The following is a 16,484-nucleotide window of genomic DNA, read 5'->3' as shown; positions in this document are numbered from 1 at the left end:
GTATGTGAAGTGGACCAAGGATGTGTTGGACAAGAGGTGTTGTAGAGGTGAAATGGACAAAAGATGATGTGGGGTGGGGGTGAAATGGACCAGGGATGCTTCAGAGGTGAAATGGGCAAGAGGTGTTGTAGAGGTGAAATGGACAAAAGATGATGGGGGCGGGGGTGGTGAAGTGGACAAGGGATGTTTCAGAGGTGAAATGGGCAAGAGGTGTTGCAAGGGGGTGACCCTGGGGCCTGGGGAGCTCCAAGCCATCCTTGGTCTCCCTCATGACTCTTCTTTGGTCGTTCTCCCCCCCCCCCCCCCACCAGATTCGCTAGCCGCTGCCTTTCCCCAAGCTGGAGCATGGAGGAGGAAGAGGAGGAAGAAATCACCTCTGAGCTGCTGACAGCCAGGCCCCAGGTGAGTTCTTGCCTTCTCAGAGCGCAGAAACATTTCCTTGGACCTTGGTCTTGTCTGCCCACCCAGGCCCCCGTCCAGCACCGAGGCTCTGTTACTCTACCCCAGAAGGATCTGGCCATTCTGAAGGCTACTACTGATGTCATGGATCATGTTAGCCAGAATCCTTCCCTCATATAAACTGACAGATTCAGGGCTAAGCTGTGAACTCAGCACTGAGGTTTTAAAGATGGTAGCCCCAGGTGTCTGGTGGAAAGCACGCTCTTTCATGTTCAGGGAGAACCACTGAGGCCCAGGAGCAGGGCCCCTTGAGGACTGACATCCACCAGAGTTACTGAGCCTCTTCAGGCAGCCAGCAACGTTCATGGCCTCTACTTGAGGGAACAAAGTGCTTGCCCCTCCAGTGGGGCATCCTTCAAATGTGCCGCCTTGGCATAAAGCCCCAGAACCTCTGAAACCCAGAGCAGGGATCACCAGGGAGTGGCAGAGACCGGCATGCAGCTGGGGATGGACCCCAGCAGCATGGAGCTGCCTTCTGTCTGCGGTCACAGACGCCCACATCCCAGGACCAGAGCCGTGTTAGTCATGCCAGGAGCCTGGAAGGTGGGTGCCTAGGTGAGGGGCCGTCCATCACCTGGGACTGGTACACTCTTGTTCCCCATATCCCTGTGTTTCAGTCGCGTCTTCTGAGATGTCAAGGTTGCCCTTATTCCTCGTGATGCCCCCTCATATCCTTGAGGATACCTGTCACACACCCCACCCCACCCACTTGTCTTCTATTCCCAAGGCTCCACGTTCCCATTTCTTTAATTTGTTCTCCTGTGGAATGGGCCCAAGACCCTTCTTCATTCTCCTTACCCAACTGAGGGAGCTGTCCAGCAATCCTTCCTAATTTGTGGTGTCCAGAACTGAACCCAGGCCTTTAGATAGGACCTGACCAGGGCAGAGGACAGAGGAGCTATGTCTTCCCTGCGTCTGGAAGTTCCACCTTTCTCTTTGTTTTTTTTTTTTATTTAATCACCTTCATTTCCCTCCTATTCTCATGCAAATTGCCATGACTTATAACGAAGAATGACACAGAAGAAAAACCAGTCCAGCAGAACTGACCAGTGCTCTATGAAGTTTCTCCTACCTACTACCCCCAGCCTCTGCCAAAAAGGGAGAGAGGCACATTCTTATGTCTCTTCCCAGGGGCCAGCCATGGTCCCATTTTGCAGTATTTCAGTTTGGCTTTTTTGTCATTCTTAACATTTTCATTGTCATGTAAGGAAAATTAATTGTAGGGACAAAGTGTGGACCTGAAAAAAGAGAACTAAAAAAAAATCAATACTAAAGAAAGAAATGGAGGAAATTCAATCCTGACACTTATGTGCAAGAAATGTGGCATTTAAAAAGTTTGAGAAATATAATTTCTGGGTAATTTAATCATTTTATTAATAATGTCAGCATTAATAATAAAAGATCAGCGGCCCTCTCAAATGCCAAAGACAATAACGGCAGTGAGATCATGGTTCATGTGCCCTTCTGAAGAGGAGTGTGATGTATTATTCATGTACCTGCATTAAAACGTAAGTACCTTTGATGTATTATGAATTGTGCATTATTAAGTCAAGGGTTATGTTTAATGTCTAAAAGTGTCGCAGTTGTGCGTAGGTGGTCTGTGTAAATGGAAATGCATTGATGGGGACCCAAGAGCTGAAGCGGTGAATAGGGGGAGTGTATTTCCCCACGGCATCATTACTCCTAGGATCTTGAGAGTATTTGAGTGTAACTACATGGCGATAGTTCTCTGGAAACCTCAGCCTGCTGGTGTGAGAGCAGATTATAGTGAATGAACCAGTCCAGATAATGAGCAAGGTGTTCGCAGTCTTGTGTGAGAAGCATGAAGTCCTCTAGTATGGGTGGGACAGACACCCTATGCACCCATTATACTGATAAACACAATAGAGAAGTCTGTTGTCTTTCCATGACTGTGTCCTGGCCATAACAGACAATGTTTCAAGACTTCAAAACATGGATGACAGTTAACCACTTGTGTATGCATAAATGACACTGCCAGAAGGATGCCAAAAAGTCCTGTCCATGATTGTGGAAATTGTGGTCAAGAAACAAGACCATAGGAACATAGGTTGTATTTTCATTACCTTCAGCCATTGAAGGCAATGAATGCAGAAGAGAAAAATTAATTGGGGAAGTCAACAGTTGGCTAAGAAAATGGTGCCTGGAAAATGGGATTTGGATTCTCGGACTATGCCTTAAAATATAGAGATAACAAATTATTGTCTAGGAAAAAGATATTGTTTGGAGATGAAGTTCACTTAAAAAGGCTAGTATGAGTGCATTTGCAACTCTAATCAAAATGACTTAAAAACGGATGAGACAGAGATATAACCACCTATGTATATCCTCCAATTTAGGTACCCTACAGAGTAGTGACAAAGAAGGAAAGGTAACAAAATCCAAGAAGGAGCCAGCAATAAAACCCATGGCCTCCAATGTCTATACCCAAAAGCTCAAAGTTTAGTCAATAGGTAAGAAGAATTGGAGAACCTAAAACAAAGTGACCCACTTGACCTCACAGGGATCGTGGAGAATTGGTGGAATGAAACCCATGACTGCTGCATTGCCCTGGATGGGTATAATTTATTGAAAATAAGCAAGATAGGTAAAAGGAATTAGAAGTAGAGTAGCATTGTATATTAATGTATAATGTATATTGTACATCAGTGCTCAGTATATAACGTACAGTGTGTGAGAACATGCGGTAAAAAAGGCATGCTCATGAGGAAATTCAAGAAAAAGAGGGAAGGAAAAGTGGAGATTATTTGGGTGAAGGTCGAAGGAGGGAGAAATAGAAGGGATTTACTATAGATCACTTGGACAGAAAGAGGAAATAGAGGAGCGTGGGAAAAGGTTACAAGTTTGGCATATAAACATGATGTGGTAGTGATGAATGAAATGGATGAAGCATTTATGAAGTACTTACTATGTGCCAAGCCCAGTGCTGGGGAAACCAGCAGAAAAGTCAGACAGTCCCTGCCATTGAGGGGCTCCCTTTCTAATGGGGGAGACAGCTCAGGGAGGTTTCAGCTGCAAGTCCCAGGCAGGGAAAGGTCTCGGGGGTGGCAGCGAAGCAGATGATCAGGTCTCTTATTTCATGACATTTCTGCTAATAAAATCACCTGATGAAGTTGAACCATCGGGCAGGGCCAGGGACTGCGATGGCAGAACTCTCCTGGGTCTCCCAGTAACTGTGTCTGTAGCACCTGCGGGCTGTGTCTCCACAGGGGCTGCTTCCAGGGACGATGGCTGACAACACTGGCCTGGAAGCTTTCCCATTCCCAAGGTTCTTGGGCTCAGGGTCCTAGGCTGTCTCCCTCAAGATCTGAGGGGACATGGTGGTCAAGGCGATGGGAGTGGTCTGACTTAACCTGGCACGAGTGATGAAGGTGTCGGTTTTCTCTGCCAGAAGCAGAGCAGCTATTTACTCCTTGACTTACTTGCCTCGCTCAGGGTTTTGTTTTTGTTTTTTGGTTAGGCAGTGGGGTTAAGTGACTTGCCCAGGGTCACACAGCTAGTGTCGAGTGTCTGAGGCCGGATTTGAACTCGGGTCCTCCTGACTTCAGGGCCAGTGCTGTATCCACTGTGCCATGTAGCTGCCCCTGACTTACTTGCTTTAATGATGATTTCACCCTTCAAAAGTCTAGGAACCAACAAGGGAAATTTTGTTCTGTGTCTGATTCTCACTGACTGGAAGGAGCTCGGTGCCCGTATTGAATTCCAGTCACTCGCTCAAGATGAACCACATCCTAGAGTGGTGATGGGCAGATGGCATTACTGGGTCACTGTCGGTGATGTTAAAAAGGTCCTGGAAATGGGAGCACTAACGCATGGAGAAGGGCAAATATCCTGATTAAAGAGAGATAAAAAGAGGAGAATCCGCCAACTGCAGGACCCCGAACTTGCCTTTGAATCCCCGACAAATTCTGATGGATCGACAGGGAACACTCAGAGACGCGGCGATAACGGAGAGCGAGCGTAGCTTCATCAAGACTGCCCTCATTCCCATTTTGACGGTCTGTGAATTAGCAGGTGAGAGGAACGCCGGTGTGGAGTTTACCTGGATCTTAGCCAAGCGTTTGATAAAAATGGAGATGCAGACTAGACAATGATGCCAGTTGGAGGTCTGGACACAAAGGGCGGCCAGCTGTTCGTGGCGTGGCGCCATTGTGACAGCAGGTCTCCAGCGAAGTGCTCCAGGGATCTGTGCCTGGCCCTGTGTTGTTTCATGTCGTCATCAATGACGTGGCCTGCCCATCTCATTTGCAGATGATACCAAGCCGGGAGGGATGGCAGGGTCGGAAAACAAAAGTATCTTGGCGGGCCAAAGCATTGGGCTGACTCTAGTGAGATGGATTTAATTAGAGTTAAATGTGACATCTTTTACTTAGGCACAAAAAATGTCACCTACTGAGCGCCTGCTGTGTGCGAAGGAGGCATGATTGTGCAGCGTTTCTGGAAGAGATCTGGAGGTTTCAGCGGACCGCAAGCTCAACAGGAGTCAGCCACGTGATGCAGACCCCAAAAAAGCTGATAGGATCTTGAGTTGTATGAGGAGAGGAGAGGAGGCGTTTCCAGGAATGGGGAGGTGATAGTCTCGCTGTATGTCCTGTCCCTCGTCGGAGCCCAGCTGAGCGTTGTGTTCAGTTGTGGTTATCAGGGTTTAAGAAGATCATGGATAAGCTGCTGCTGTGTTTTGTCCTTTGTTTTTGAAAGGGGAATGACGGTTGTGTCTTGACTTGCACGTGGATTGGATCTAAGTGAGGTAGAGTCGCACAAAGCCATCAGCCTCACTCTCTCTTCCTGAGTTATCAAAGTCCGGTAGCAAGACGAAAGTCAAGGTGACCGGTGATGGCTCGGGATGCAGTGGACGACCTCGGCATCTCCGACGTCCGACCGAGCTCTAAGCTCTATGCGGTGTCTGCTCCAGCCGCCTTCCTGGCCGTTGGAACAAATTGTTCTCATCCACCCCTTCCACTGGGGGACGTCTTCGCGCGCTTGGGCTAGACGTCCCCTAAGCCACCAGTGACTTTGAGGCTTGTCTGTTAAATTCAGCCTGGTTTATCCCATCTGCTGAGGTGGTTTTAACAGGCAGCTGCACGTGCTACAGCTTCTCAGAGTCGCAGGTGACAGTTGGGTGAATCAGGTGGACCCCAAAGGTGAATGAGCAGCCCAGAGAGGGCTCAGCAGAACTCCCACCAGAGGTGATAGTCCTCCCGAACATGCCATACCTCCCACGGATGAGCACGAGAGTGTCCCAGGGAGGACAGTCAGGACGGTCAAGGGTCCTGCGGCAAAGTTGTAGGAGAGTGAGTTGAAAAAACTGGGGCTGTTTGGGTTGGAGAAGCAAAGACTTGGACCCCCTTCACGTCAGGTCTTTGAACAAAAGAGCAGGTGAAGGGACTTTAAGTAGGATTCCTGCTTTGGCACCGGTTGGAACAGAAGACCGCTGAGCTTTCTTCAGTTATGAGAGTCTGAAGCGAGAAGGTGTCAACGAGGGGAGTGAGGATGTTGTAGTCAGACGGGTGGTCGGCCCCGGTGTTGAAGGCCACGAGGGCGACGGCAGGGGTGTGATTGTGAAATGAAATGTCCGTGTCTAAAATCACCATCAGAGATCCTGGAAAAGAGAAATAGGATTCCTCATAGGTAGAGCCTGGCGGAACGTGTGGAGAGGTCGGTCAGTGTTTCAGGAGATTCCCTGCGCTTAGCGGTTGGCTTGGTTGTAGAATGAAGCCAGTCCCTCCAGGACAAGCGCATCTCTTCGAATCTCCTCACCAGGGTGCTAGGTCAAACCTTGACTGACTCCACCACTCTGAGATTGCCCTCGCCTCGAACTGGAGGCTGGAGCCCCAACTCCTCCCAGAGCCCTCCTTAGTTCTGTCAGGCCGAAGCTTGACTCTGCGCACTCCGCGTTGCATCTGTGCTCCTTCGACAGGTGTCCGCTGGCGTCCCCTTCCCCCTCACTCCCCTATCCGCCCTCCTCCTAGTTCTTTTCATGTGTTGTCTTGCCCTTTAGATTATAAGCTTCTTGAGCCCTGGGCCTGGAGTCAGGAGGATCCGAACTCAGATCTGGCCTCAGACACTGAATAGCTGTGTGACCCTGGGCAAGTCACTTCACCCTGTTTGCCTTAGCTTCTTCATCTGTAAAGTGAGCTAGGGAAGGAAATGGCCACCCACTCCAGTGTCTTGCCAAGAAAACCCGACATGGGGTCATGAAGAGTCAGATGTGACTGAAATGCCTGAACATCATCAACGACAAAAGTCACTCTGTGCATTGTTTTCCTGCTCTGCCATATGGGTCACTTTAAGCACAGACTTTACACTTTTGTTAGACCAGTAATGGTGTATTACAGTTGCTTCTGTGTTTGGCGTGCCCCGACACTGCCAAGTATACGCTACTTGAAAGCAAGGGCCGTGTTTTCTGCAATGTTGCATTTCATTCAGCTCCAGAAACAGTGCGTGCACACAGTAGGTTTTTAGCAAATATTTGTTCAAACAAATAGGGGAGAATTTTATTCTAGTCCCACATAGTACACAGGGAACAGTGTCCAGTCAGAGCCGGGTCATCTTACTGGCTGGAGAAGAGGAGGCACATTACAGAACACCACTGGGGTGTGCTGGTTTTAAAAAAATATATATATATAAAACAAATATTCCTAGAACAGGGTGATTAATAAAGAAGAATGATTACTTCAGTGTAGCTAATAAGGAATTAATACATTTAGTATGGCTGCTGATGTTAGCATTGTGTACCTAACTAGAAGATAGAAGCCAGTGGTTTTGACTGATTTGGTTCTGTGAGAGTAAAGGGCATGATTTGCTAGGACACCACTTTGGGAGATGATTTTTCCAGATTAAATTGAACAGTGAAGAACCATTTCTGTTCCTTTGAGTCTAGTACAAAATGAGACATGTGGTATTTGTAGGGACTGAATCAATACCTGCCATGAAATGCTTAAAACTCACTTCTATAAGAAGCTGTCTCCAAATTTCCTCCTGTCAACTCCGTATCTCCCCTTAAGAACTGTGAGAAGGTCCTTGGGTAACAACAGATGTGTTTGATGTTTCAGGAATCAGTGACATTCGAGGATGTGTCTGTGGACTTCACCCGAGATGAGTGGGGCCACCTGGGCCCTGCCCAGCGGGCCCTGTACAGGGAGGTGATGCTGGAGACCTTTGAGATCCTCGTCTCCCTGGGTAAGGACACCCCTCTGCCCTGGAGATGGGCTGTGATCACTAGGTGTCTCTGCTTCTCACTTGGCAGACCCCGACAGGTGGCACATGAGCTCTCCTGAGTTAGCCTTTCTCTGCAGCAGTGGGGTCCAGCACATCACCTGGGGGAAGATCCTGGAAACTTTTTCTGCTCTCTGTGCCCTGGGGAAAGCACTTAACTTTTGTGGGTGGGCATGCTGCCCCTGTGTCGTGATGGCCTTGAGGCTCCAGCTTCCCAACTCTCTGTCTCCCCAGGTCAAACGTTCTTGCTCAGTCCCATGACCCATGTGGCCTGAAGACATGAGAAGATCCTCTCCCCTAGGCAGGGAGGGGCCCAGTAAATCAGTGGTCTCTGGGTCCCAATCAAGTCTGGGTTTCATCCCCAAAGAGGGGTTGAGTCCTGGCCTCTGGGCCTTCCCTACATGGTTTCCTTTCCCTGCAGAGAAGGGGACCAGGAAAGGATTCTGGGATGGTTTTCTGTCCCCAAAACTTCCTATCTCTCCATGATCAGGGCTTCCAGGTTTGAAACCAGATGTGATCTCCTGCTTGGAGAGAGGAGAAGCTCCATGGATGCTTGAGGAAGAGGTCCCAAGAGACCCTTACCCAGGTGAGTGAGTGAAAAGTGGATGGGAGGATGGGAGTCATGGACATCAAAGAGCTGATGAATGAATATCTGGAAAAGAAAGGGGTGATCCCCAAGTGCCTGGCGTTCTTTCATCAAGACCAGGCCCCATAATCCACTGGTGGGCTGGTGGGTGCTTGGCTTTGCTGACCTGCTTTCTTTCCCCTTTTTTTTCTTTTAATTCTTATTACAAGAGATGGCTCCCTGGGTAGGAGAGGTGGAAGGATGGACTCAGAAATGAGGTGATTTCAGGGAAAGATCAATAGAAATTTTATGTAAAAAGTGATGTTGGCCTAACCTTATTTCCTTTCTTTGGCATGGTTGCTCTCCTTCCAGAGCAGAAAAATGATGTAGATACAATTCACCTTTGCATTTTAGCAAAGCATTTAATAAAAGTCTCCCCTGTTATTCTTGTGGAAAAAATTGAGACATGTGGTCTAGAACAAGGCTTCTTTTTTTTTTAGCTGTTATTATCCTCATTTTATTTTTTAAAATTTTTAAAAAAATTTTTTATTAATTTATTTTGATTCATCAATAATCATTTCCATATGCTTTTAAGTTTAAAATTTTTCTCCCCCTTCCTCCCCACCACACTCCCCAAGACAGTGCACAATCTGATATAGGCTATACATTTACATTCATATTAAACATATTTTCACATTAGTGATATTGTAAGTAAAAATTAAAACCAATAGGAGGAACTATCAGAAAGAGGAAACAAAACTCAACAGAAGAGAAAAAAATAAAAATTCCGCTTCCATAGTTCTTTGTTTGGGTGTGGATAGCATTTTCCATCACAAGGCCTCTGGAGATGTCTTAGATCCTTGTATTGCCAGGAAGGGTTAAGTTTATCAATATTAGTCATCACACAACATGGCTGTTATTGTGTACAACGTTCTCTTCGTTCTGCTCACTTCACTCAGCATCAGACCATACAAGTCTTTACAGGTTTTTCTGAAGTCAGCCCGTTCATCATTTCTTATAGCACAATAGTATTCCATTACATTCATTTACCACAACTTGCTCAGCCATTCCCCAGTTGATGGGCATCCTCTCAGTTTCCAATTCTTTGCCACCACAAAAAGAGCTGCTATGAATATTTTTGTACATGTAGGTCCTTTTCCCATTTGTGTGATCTTTTTGGGATATAGCCCTAGAAGTGCTATTGCTGGGTCAAAGGGTATGCACATTTTTATAGCCCTTTGGGTATAGTAGAACAAGGCTTCTTAAACTTTTTCTACTTGCTACCCCTTTTTTCCTCAGAAATTTTTACATGACCCTGGATATGTAAGTATATAAAACAGGTATACAGATCAAATATTTACTGATAATAAAGCAAAAAGAAATTTATTATAAAGCAATTTTTTGGTATACATATCATTTTACCGTTTATTAAAGCCAAAAGCAGATTTGCATCCTAATGAGATGGATGTGCTTGTTTATTTTTACATAAAGAATTAAATCTTGGTGGGATATTTGATACTGCAGAATGTAGAGCATCTTCAGTGTTTTTCAGAGTTGATCAATATTTTGATTTTATAGTAGTCAGTACTGAGAACATCACTTCACATAAATATGCAGTACAAAATGGCAGAAGTATGTTTAGGGCCATTTCAGAAACGGTTGGAAATTCTGTCCTAATCCCAAGCCAAAATTCACTTAATGATTTTTTAAGAAACTCAGGTTTTAAACCTGAATAACTTGGCAAATTCTTCTTGAAATTTTGATAGTGGATGACTGACGTTTTTGATTTCAATTGAGTATGGTTTATGAACCCAAATTAGTTTTTTAGAATCAAAATTTGGAGGAAAGTATTTCTGAAACTGTGTCTCCAGGCATTTAAGATGATCAATTATAACTCTTGCAGTGAAATCTTTGGGAAGGTTATTTTCCATTATAAAATCATCTGTAACTGTAAACATTTCTGAAGAACCATTTTCCACTCTATTCTTCCATATGTTAATGTTTTTAGTTAAACTTTCAATTTTATCTTTTAACATGAATATGTTAAAATTTTTTCCTTTAAGCAACATGTTTAAATCATTGAATTTTTCAAAAATATCCGACAAATAACAGTTTTGAAAGCCATAAGTCATTATGAAAAAAATGAACAAAATTGAATTTCTGCTCAGTCAAAAGTATAACAGCTTTTTCTCTTTCAGTTTCAATAATCTGTGTAAACTTTGCCCTCATGAGGGCATTACCTCTGCACGTAGTAATAAGCCTTTGTAATCGAAGTTCATGTCTTTCCAAAGGTTTGGAAATAAACACCTGTTCAGGGCATGACTTTGAGTAAAGTTAGCGACGTTGATAGTATCACGAAGCACAACGTCTAACTCTAGTGATGCCTCCTGCCGGATCATGCAGTGAGAAAAAGTGGTATACTTGTTGCCACCAGCTTTAACTTTGGCTACAAATCCAACCTTCTCACTCATCATTGCTCCAGCACTGTCTGTACTGACTCCAATGCAATTTTTCCACTGTAAATCTTCATTTGTAAAAAATTCCTCGACTTTAAGATCTCTATCTCCCCCTGTTGTGTGCCTTTCCAAAGGGTGACAAAACAATAATTCCTCTTGTATGCTTCCTTCATAAACATATCTTACATAAAGTAACAACTGTGCCATGTTAGAAATACCAGTTGTTGCATCTAAATGAATGGCAAACTTTGGGCTGCCCTTAAGCCTGGCAATAAGCTGCTGGAGTTGTTCATTACCAGTTTTAGAAACTCTTATAGAACTGGTATCATTCAGTAAAGGAATTTTACAAATCTCATGCCCATACTTTTTCCCATGAACTGTTTCTGACATTTTAATAGCACCAGGTAACACAAGATCTTCTGTCACATAGAGCTTTTTAGTTTTTGCAATTAAATAAGAAGTTTCGTAAGATGCAAGTAAATACTCTTGTCGACAGTGACACATTTCTAAAAAAATTGTTTTTTTCTTCATTTGAAGATTTTTAAAGTCATTCAAAATATTCCTTTGGCTTATTGCAGTACACCACATCCTTGGTATGAAGATGTCATTTTAGTTTGCCAGTTTTCGTGCTTTCCGCAGCCAAAATTTCATTACAAATTAAGCAGAGAGGTTTTTCCACACCATCATCATTATTAGAAGTAAATCCATATTGCAAACATAATTTAACATATTTTCTTTTTTTTGTCAATTTACTACCAGGTATACTAGGACCTGGTAGTGAAGACTCTGCCATATTGTCATCTGTATCTTTACATATTCTATTTAAATTTATCCACTTACATGTAACCAAAAATATTTTGGTCCTAAAATATAAGTAAATTTTGCTAATGTTTCAAATAAATACTAGCTTTAGTTTATGAAATTACATTTGTTTGTGCTTAATTTAAAAAATTAATGCTCATATTTACATAGTGCTCACATTGTGTGTTCAGAACCAAGGCTGCAGTGAAGTTGTGGAGTGCAGCGTGGGCAAATGTTGCCAGAAACACCTTGGATTTGTTTGATTTTGAATTAAATTTTGGTCGTTACATGTTCGGAAACCTCTTACTGTTAACCAAATTTTTTGTGACCCCTACGTTCAGGTATGTAACCCCGTATGGGGTCATGACCCACAGTTTAAGAAGTGCTGGTCTAGAAGATAGTGTCATTAGGGGGACATGAAAGAGGTACAGTGGCTGGAGCCAGGAAGTGGTCATTGACTTGGAATTCCTCAGGTTCAAATGGCCAGCTCCCAAGAGAAAGAGCTCTCTCTCCAGTGGAGTGGCCCCAGGGGCTGTGCTTGGCCCTGAGAGTTGTGCATAGCATCATAGATCTGGACCTGGAAGGGCCCTTAGAGGTCATCCAGTCCAATCTCCTCATTTTATAGATGAGGAAACTGAGGCAGAGAGGTGAAATAACTTGCTCAGTCATGTAGCCAGTAATTGTCTAAGTTAAGACTGCAGCTCAGGTCTTCTTGACTCCTACGTCTAATGCTTTCTCTGCTGTGCCAACGTTCTGTTTCCTACTGATGGCTGTAAGAGCTTGAAAAGATTTTGCATTGATAGTTTTTATTTTCAAATGACCTTCATTTCCCAGTATATCCCTCCTCCACCCCCCATGCAGAGATCCATCCTTTATGACAAAAAAATAAAAGGGAAAGGGAAAAAAGCAGTCCCTAAAATCTAACCAATGCATCTTATGAGTGCTTTCAGTGTGGCTGAGCATAATTCACGCAGGCCTGGGCATAAGTACTGTGTTCCCGCCTCCGCAGCGGTCTTTGGCAGTGTTCTTCTTTTGGCATATTGGTCTTCATTCTTGATGGAAAAAACAGAATCTCAAACTTAATGTAAAGTAGTTTTCTTTTTTCTGACAGAGACGACAGTGACTATTGACTTTGTTTTTTCAGGTTCATTTCATGAGGAAAAATGTGAAACCAAGGACATTGTCATGAGAGCATCAGCCAAGGAAAGACCGCAGAAGGTTGGTGTCTGGGACGCCAGTACAGGAGAAACTGGGCAATGTGCTGCCAGTGTAGAGAAGAAACAGGGAAACTGGGAGGGGTGGGCTGGGCAAGTAATATTCCTCCACAGCAGCGAGATCCCCAAGGCGAGTGCCTCTGATTATGGCACCTTTGGAAGAAGTTTCCCAAGACAGAGTCCCCACAAGAGTACATCTCCATGAAAATGTGTGTTTGAGGAGAACATCACACAGTGATAAGACCTACTTAGACATAATAGAATACCATGTTCTGGGGCAGTGATGGAGGAATGCCTTCAGACACTCCTCAGAACACAATTTCATACTTATATACTAGAGAATAGGTGTATGACCGTAGTGAATGTGAGAAAGTCTTCAGTAAAAGAGCATCCATCCTTTCCTTCCTAGCTGCATGGTGGTGCAGTGGATGGAGCTCTGGACCCTTGAGTTAGGAAGACTTTAGTTCAAATCCAGCCTCATACACTTATGAGCTGTATGACCTTGGGCAGGTCATTTAACCTCTGTCTCAGTTCCTTATCTCTCAAATGAGGATAATGCTTATCTCCCAAGGTTGTTGTGAGGACAAAATGAAACAATGTTTGTAAAGGGTTTTGGCAAACTTTAAAGTACAATATAAATGCTAGCCATCATTATCAGTGAATATAAATTGGAGAAAACACTCAATGTGTTCATGAATACAGAAAAGACTTTAGTCAGTAGGGAAGGCTTAGTGTCCATCAAAGAGCCCACGTAGGAAAGAAACCCTTCTCGTGAATTTTGGGAAACTTTCAGCCAAAGCTTTTGACTTCTGCCCACTAGAAAGTTCATACCAAAGAGACACCCTTTAAATATGATAAATTGTGTGTGTGTGGTTGTGGTTCGTCTTTTGCTCTTAAAGAGGACATCATGACATCAGGGAGATGATGACTTGTAATTGAATTGGATTTGAGTGAGGGAGGGTTGTGTAAAGTTACCAGCCTCACATTCTCCTCCAGAGCCATCTGGAGGCCAGTGGCCAGATGTCAGTGAGGACTGGAGATGGCCCAGATGATATTTGTGAGAAAGCCTTTAGTAATGAGTCTCGCCTTCTTTTACAGCAAGGAGTTCATACTAGAAAGGAATCCAATAAATGGAATGAATGTGAGAAAGCCTTCAGCCAGAACGCCCTCCTTATGTATCATGAGAGAATTCTTGCAGGTGAGAAACCCTGCAAGATTAAAGAATGTCAGAAAGTTTTTTGTCAATTGAGAAGCCCTAATGACTGTAAGAGAGTTTATGCTCAAAAGAAACGCCATCTTTCTAATGAATGTGAGAAAATTTTTACTCTACATCAGGGAGTTCACTTTGCAAAGGAGCCCTTTTATTGTAATGAATGTGGCAAAGTCTTTAAGTGGAGATGTAAACTTAATGCACATCAGAGAATTCATACTGGAGAGAAACCCTTTGAATGTAATGAATGTGGAAAAGCCTTCAGTGAGAAGGTTTGTCTTAAAAGGCATCAGAGAATTCATACTAGAGAGAAATCATTTGAATGTAATGAGTGTGGAAGAGCTTTCCGTGATGAATCTTACCTTATGCTGCATCAAAGAATGCACACTGGAGAGAAACCCTTCAAATGTAGTGAATGTGGGAAAAACTTCAGCCTGAAGTCTTCACTTATTTTACATCAGAAAATTCACACTGGGAAGAAGCTCTTTGAATGCAATGAATGCAAGAAAGCCTTCCATTACAAATCTTGCCTTACTCTCCATCAGAGAATTCATACGAGAGAGAAACCCTTTGAGTGTAATGAATGTGGGAGAGCCTTCATGTGGAAGAGCCAACTTAATAAACACGAGAGAATTCATACTGGAGAGAAACCCTTTAAGTGTAATGAATGTGAAAAAGCCTTCTACCACAAATCTCAGCTTGTTGTACATCAAAGAACTCATACTGGAGAGAAACCCTTTGAGTGTAATGAATGTGGAAAAGCTTTCCACAACAGATCTCAGCTTACTGTACACCAGAGAATTCACACTGGAGAGAAACCCTATGAGTGTAATGAATGTGGGAAAAGCTTTAGCCATAGAAAATCATTTGTTTTCCATTTGAGAATTCATACTGGAGAGAAACCTTATGAATGTACTGAATGCGGGAAAGCTTTCCACAACAAATCTCACCTTACTGTGCATCAGAGAATTCATACTGGAGAGAAACCCTATGAGTGTAATGAATGTGGGAAGAAATTTAGTCCGAGGTCATCACTTATTTCACATCAAAAGATTCATATGAGAGAAAAACCCTTTGAGTGCAATGAATGTGGAAAAAACTTCAACCAGAGGTCATCACTGGTTTCACATCAGAGAACTCATTCTGGAGAGAAACTCTTTGAGTGCTGTGAATGTGGGAAAAATTTCACCCGTAGGTCATTACTTAGCAAACACAAAAGCCTTCATACAAGAGAGAAACCTAGTTAATATAATAAATGTGGGAAAGCCTAGTCATGCAGAATTAATAAATGAGAATTCATGCTGGACGGTAAGCCTGAAGCCCTTGAAATATAGTTCATGTTTCATGGGTTAAACATTCAGCCAAAAAGGGCACTTTACTGAACACCAGAGTGTGCATGAGAAACTCCATAAGTGTAATAAAATGCAGCAAAGTCTTGGGCACTGATGGAACACTTAGGAAGGCACAGAGAATTCATGCAGAAGAAAAAGTTGAGAATACTATAACCATGAGAAGACCTTCATGGTATGTGGTTCATCCCTTATTTAATATCATAAACCTCATGCTGGAAACGAACTGCAGCAATGTAAAAATGATGGGAGCATCCTAACAGCTTGCCTTCTGTTTAATGCTGGAGAGTCAAGATTGCTGACTTGATTACATTATTTTGTGGTGTTTTGAGAAGGACAGATAACAATTTCCCTTTGTTTCTCCTGAGCTCTATGCAGTTCACATTGGTTGCCACCAGGTGGCAGAAGAGTTGTACTAGTCAGTGCATCAGATATGATAGTACCTCTAATCACAATCAGACTGTCATCTAAAAAATCCCTTTTATTGCTAACTCTCACTGACAAGTTACAGGCATTCAGATGCATAAGAAACCTCAGCCCAAAATGGGTGTATATTGTTTTTAACAGTCACAAGAAACATCAAAGCAAACTGGGAAATACATTTGTTCATTGAACTCTTTCTTCCTCCATTAACTTATTTATGCTTAATAATAAGTTTTATTGATGCCTTTTGTCTTTACAACATGGGTCATTTCTCCGTAGGGCTTTACCCTTCTCCATACACTTCTCATAAAAGTCTGATATCCACCATTGATAGGGACCTGACATGAATTTATAACAATGGGAATCATTCTTCAATAGGCAAGGTGTCAAAATATGTGAATAGGCAGATTTAAGAAAAGGAAACACAAGTTATCCACAACCATATGAAAAAAAAAAAGCCATTCAGAATCTCTAGAATCTAAAAGTTCTGAGATTCTCTTCAACCTCATGGATTTGGCAAAGATTGTTAAAAATGAAAGAATTTGATACTGGCATGACTATGGTAAATACAGGAATGCTTTTATACTGCTTATAGCGTCATGAATTATTTAAGATCACAAAAAATCATTTGTAGTAAAAGTCTGGATATGTTTTATATTTACTTAGTTGTAAATGATTTTTCCCTTTCCTTTTAAAAAATATTATTGATAGCTTTTGTTTCTTCATTTCCCAACGTGTTTCCCCCGCTCCTCTCAGATAGCTATCACCTAAGGG

At 43.2% G+C, this 16,484-nt stretch overlaps 1 protein-coding gene across 1 annotated transcript in view; it reads left to right on the top strand.

Moving 5' to 3' along the window:
• LOC114028033 (zinc finger protein OZF-like) overlaps positions 1-15,901 on the top strand; it is a 17,793-nt gene extending 1,892 nt beyond the window's left edge. The window contains exons 2-6 of the mRNA XM_027842221.1: positions 312-402; positions 7,530-7,656; positions 8,183-8,278; positions 12,659-12,732; positions 13,827-15,901. Of these exons, the coding sequence (XP_027698022.1) occupies positions 346-402; positions 7,530-7,656; positions 8,183-8,278; positions 12,659-12,732; positions 13,827-15,185 (1,713 nt within the window). The 5' untranslated portion in view covers positions 312-345 and the 3' untranslated portion in view covers positions 15,186-15,901. The remainder of the gene's footprint in view (positions 1-311; positions 403-7,529; positions 7,657-8,182; positions 8,279-12,658; positions 12,733-13,826) is intronic.
• The last annotated feature ends 583 nt before the right edge of the window (positions 15,902-16,484 follow it).

This window comes from Vombatus ursinus, unplaced genomic scaffold (assembly GCF_900497805.2).
Source record: "Vombatus ursinus unplaced genomic scaffold, bare-nosed wombat genome assembly UNPS02014868.1, whole genome shotgun sequence".
Taxonomy (NCBI): domain Eukaryota; kingdom Metazoa; phylum Chordata; class Mammalia; order Diprotodontia; family Vombatidae; genus Vombatus; species Vombatus ursinus.
This window is presented reverse-complemented; position numbering and strand designations above follow the sequence as displayed.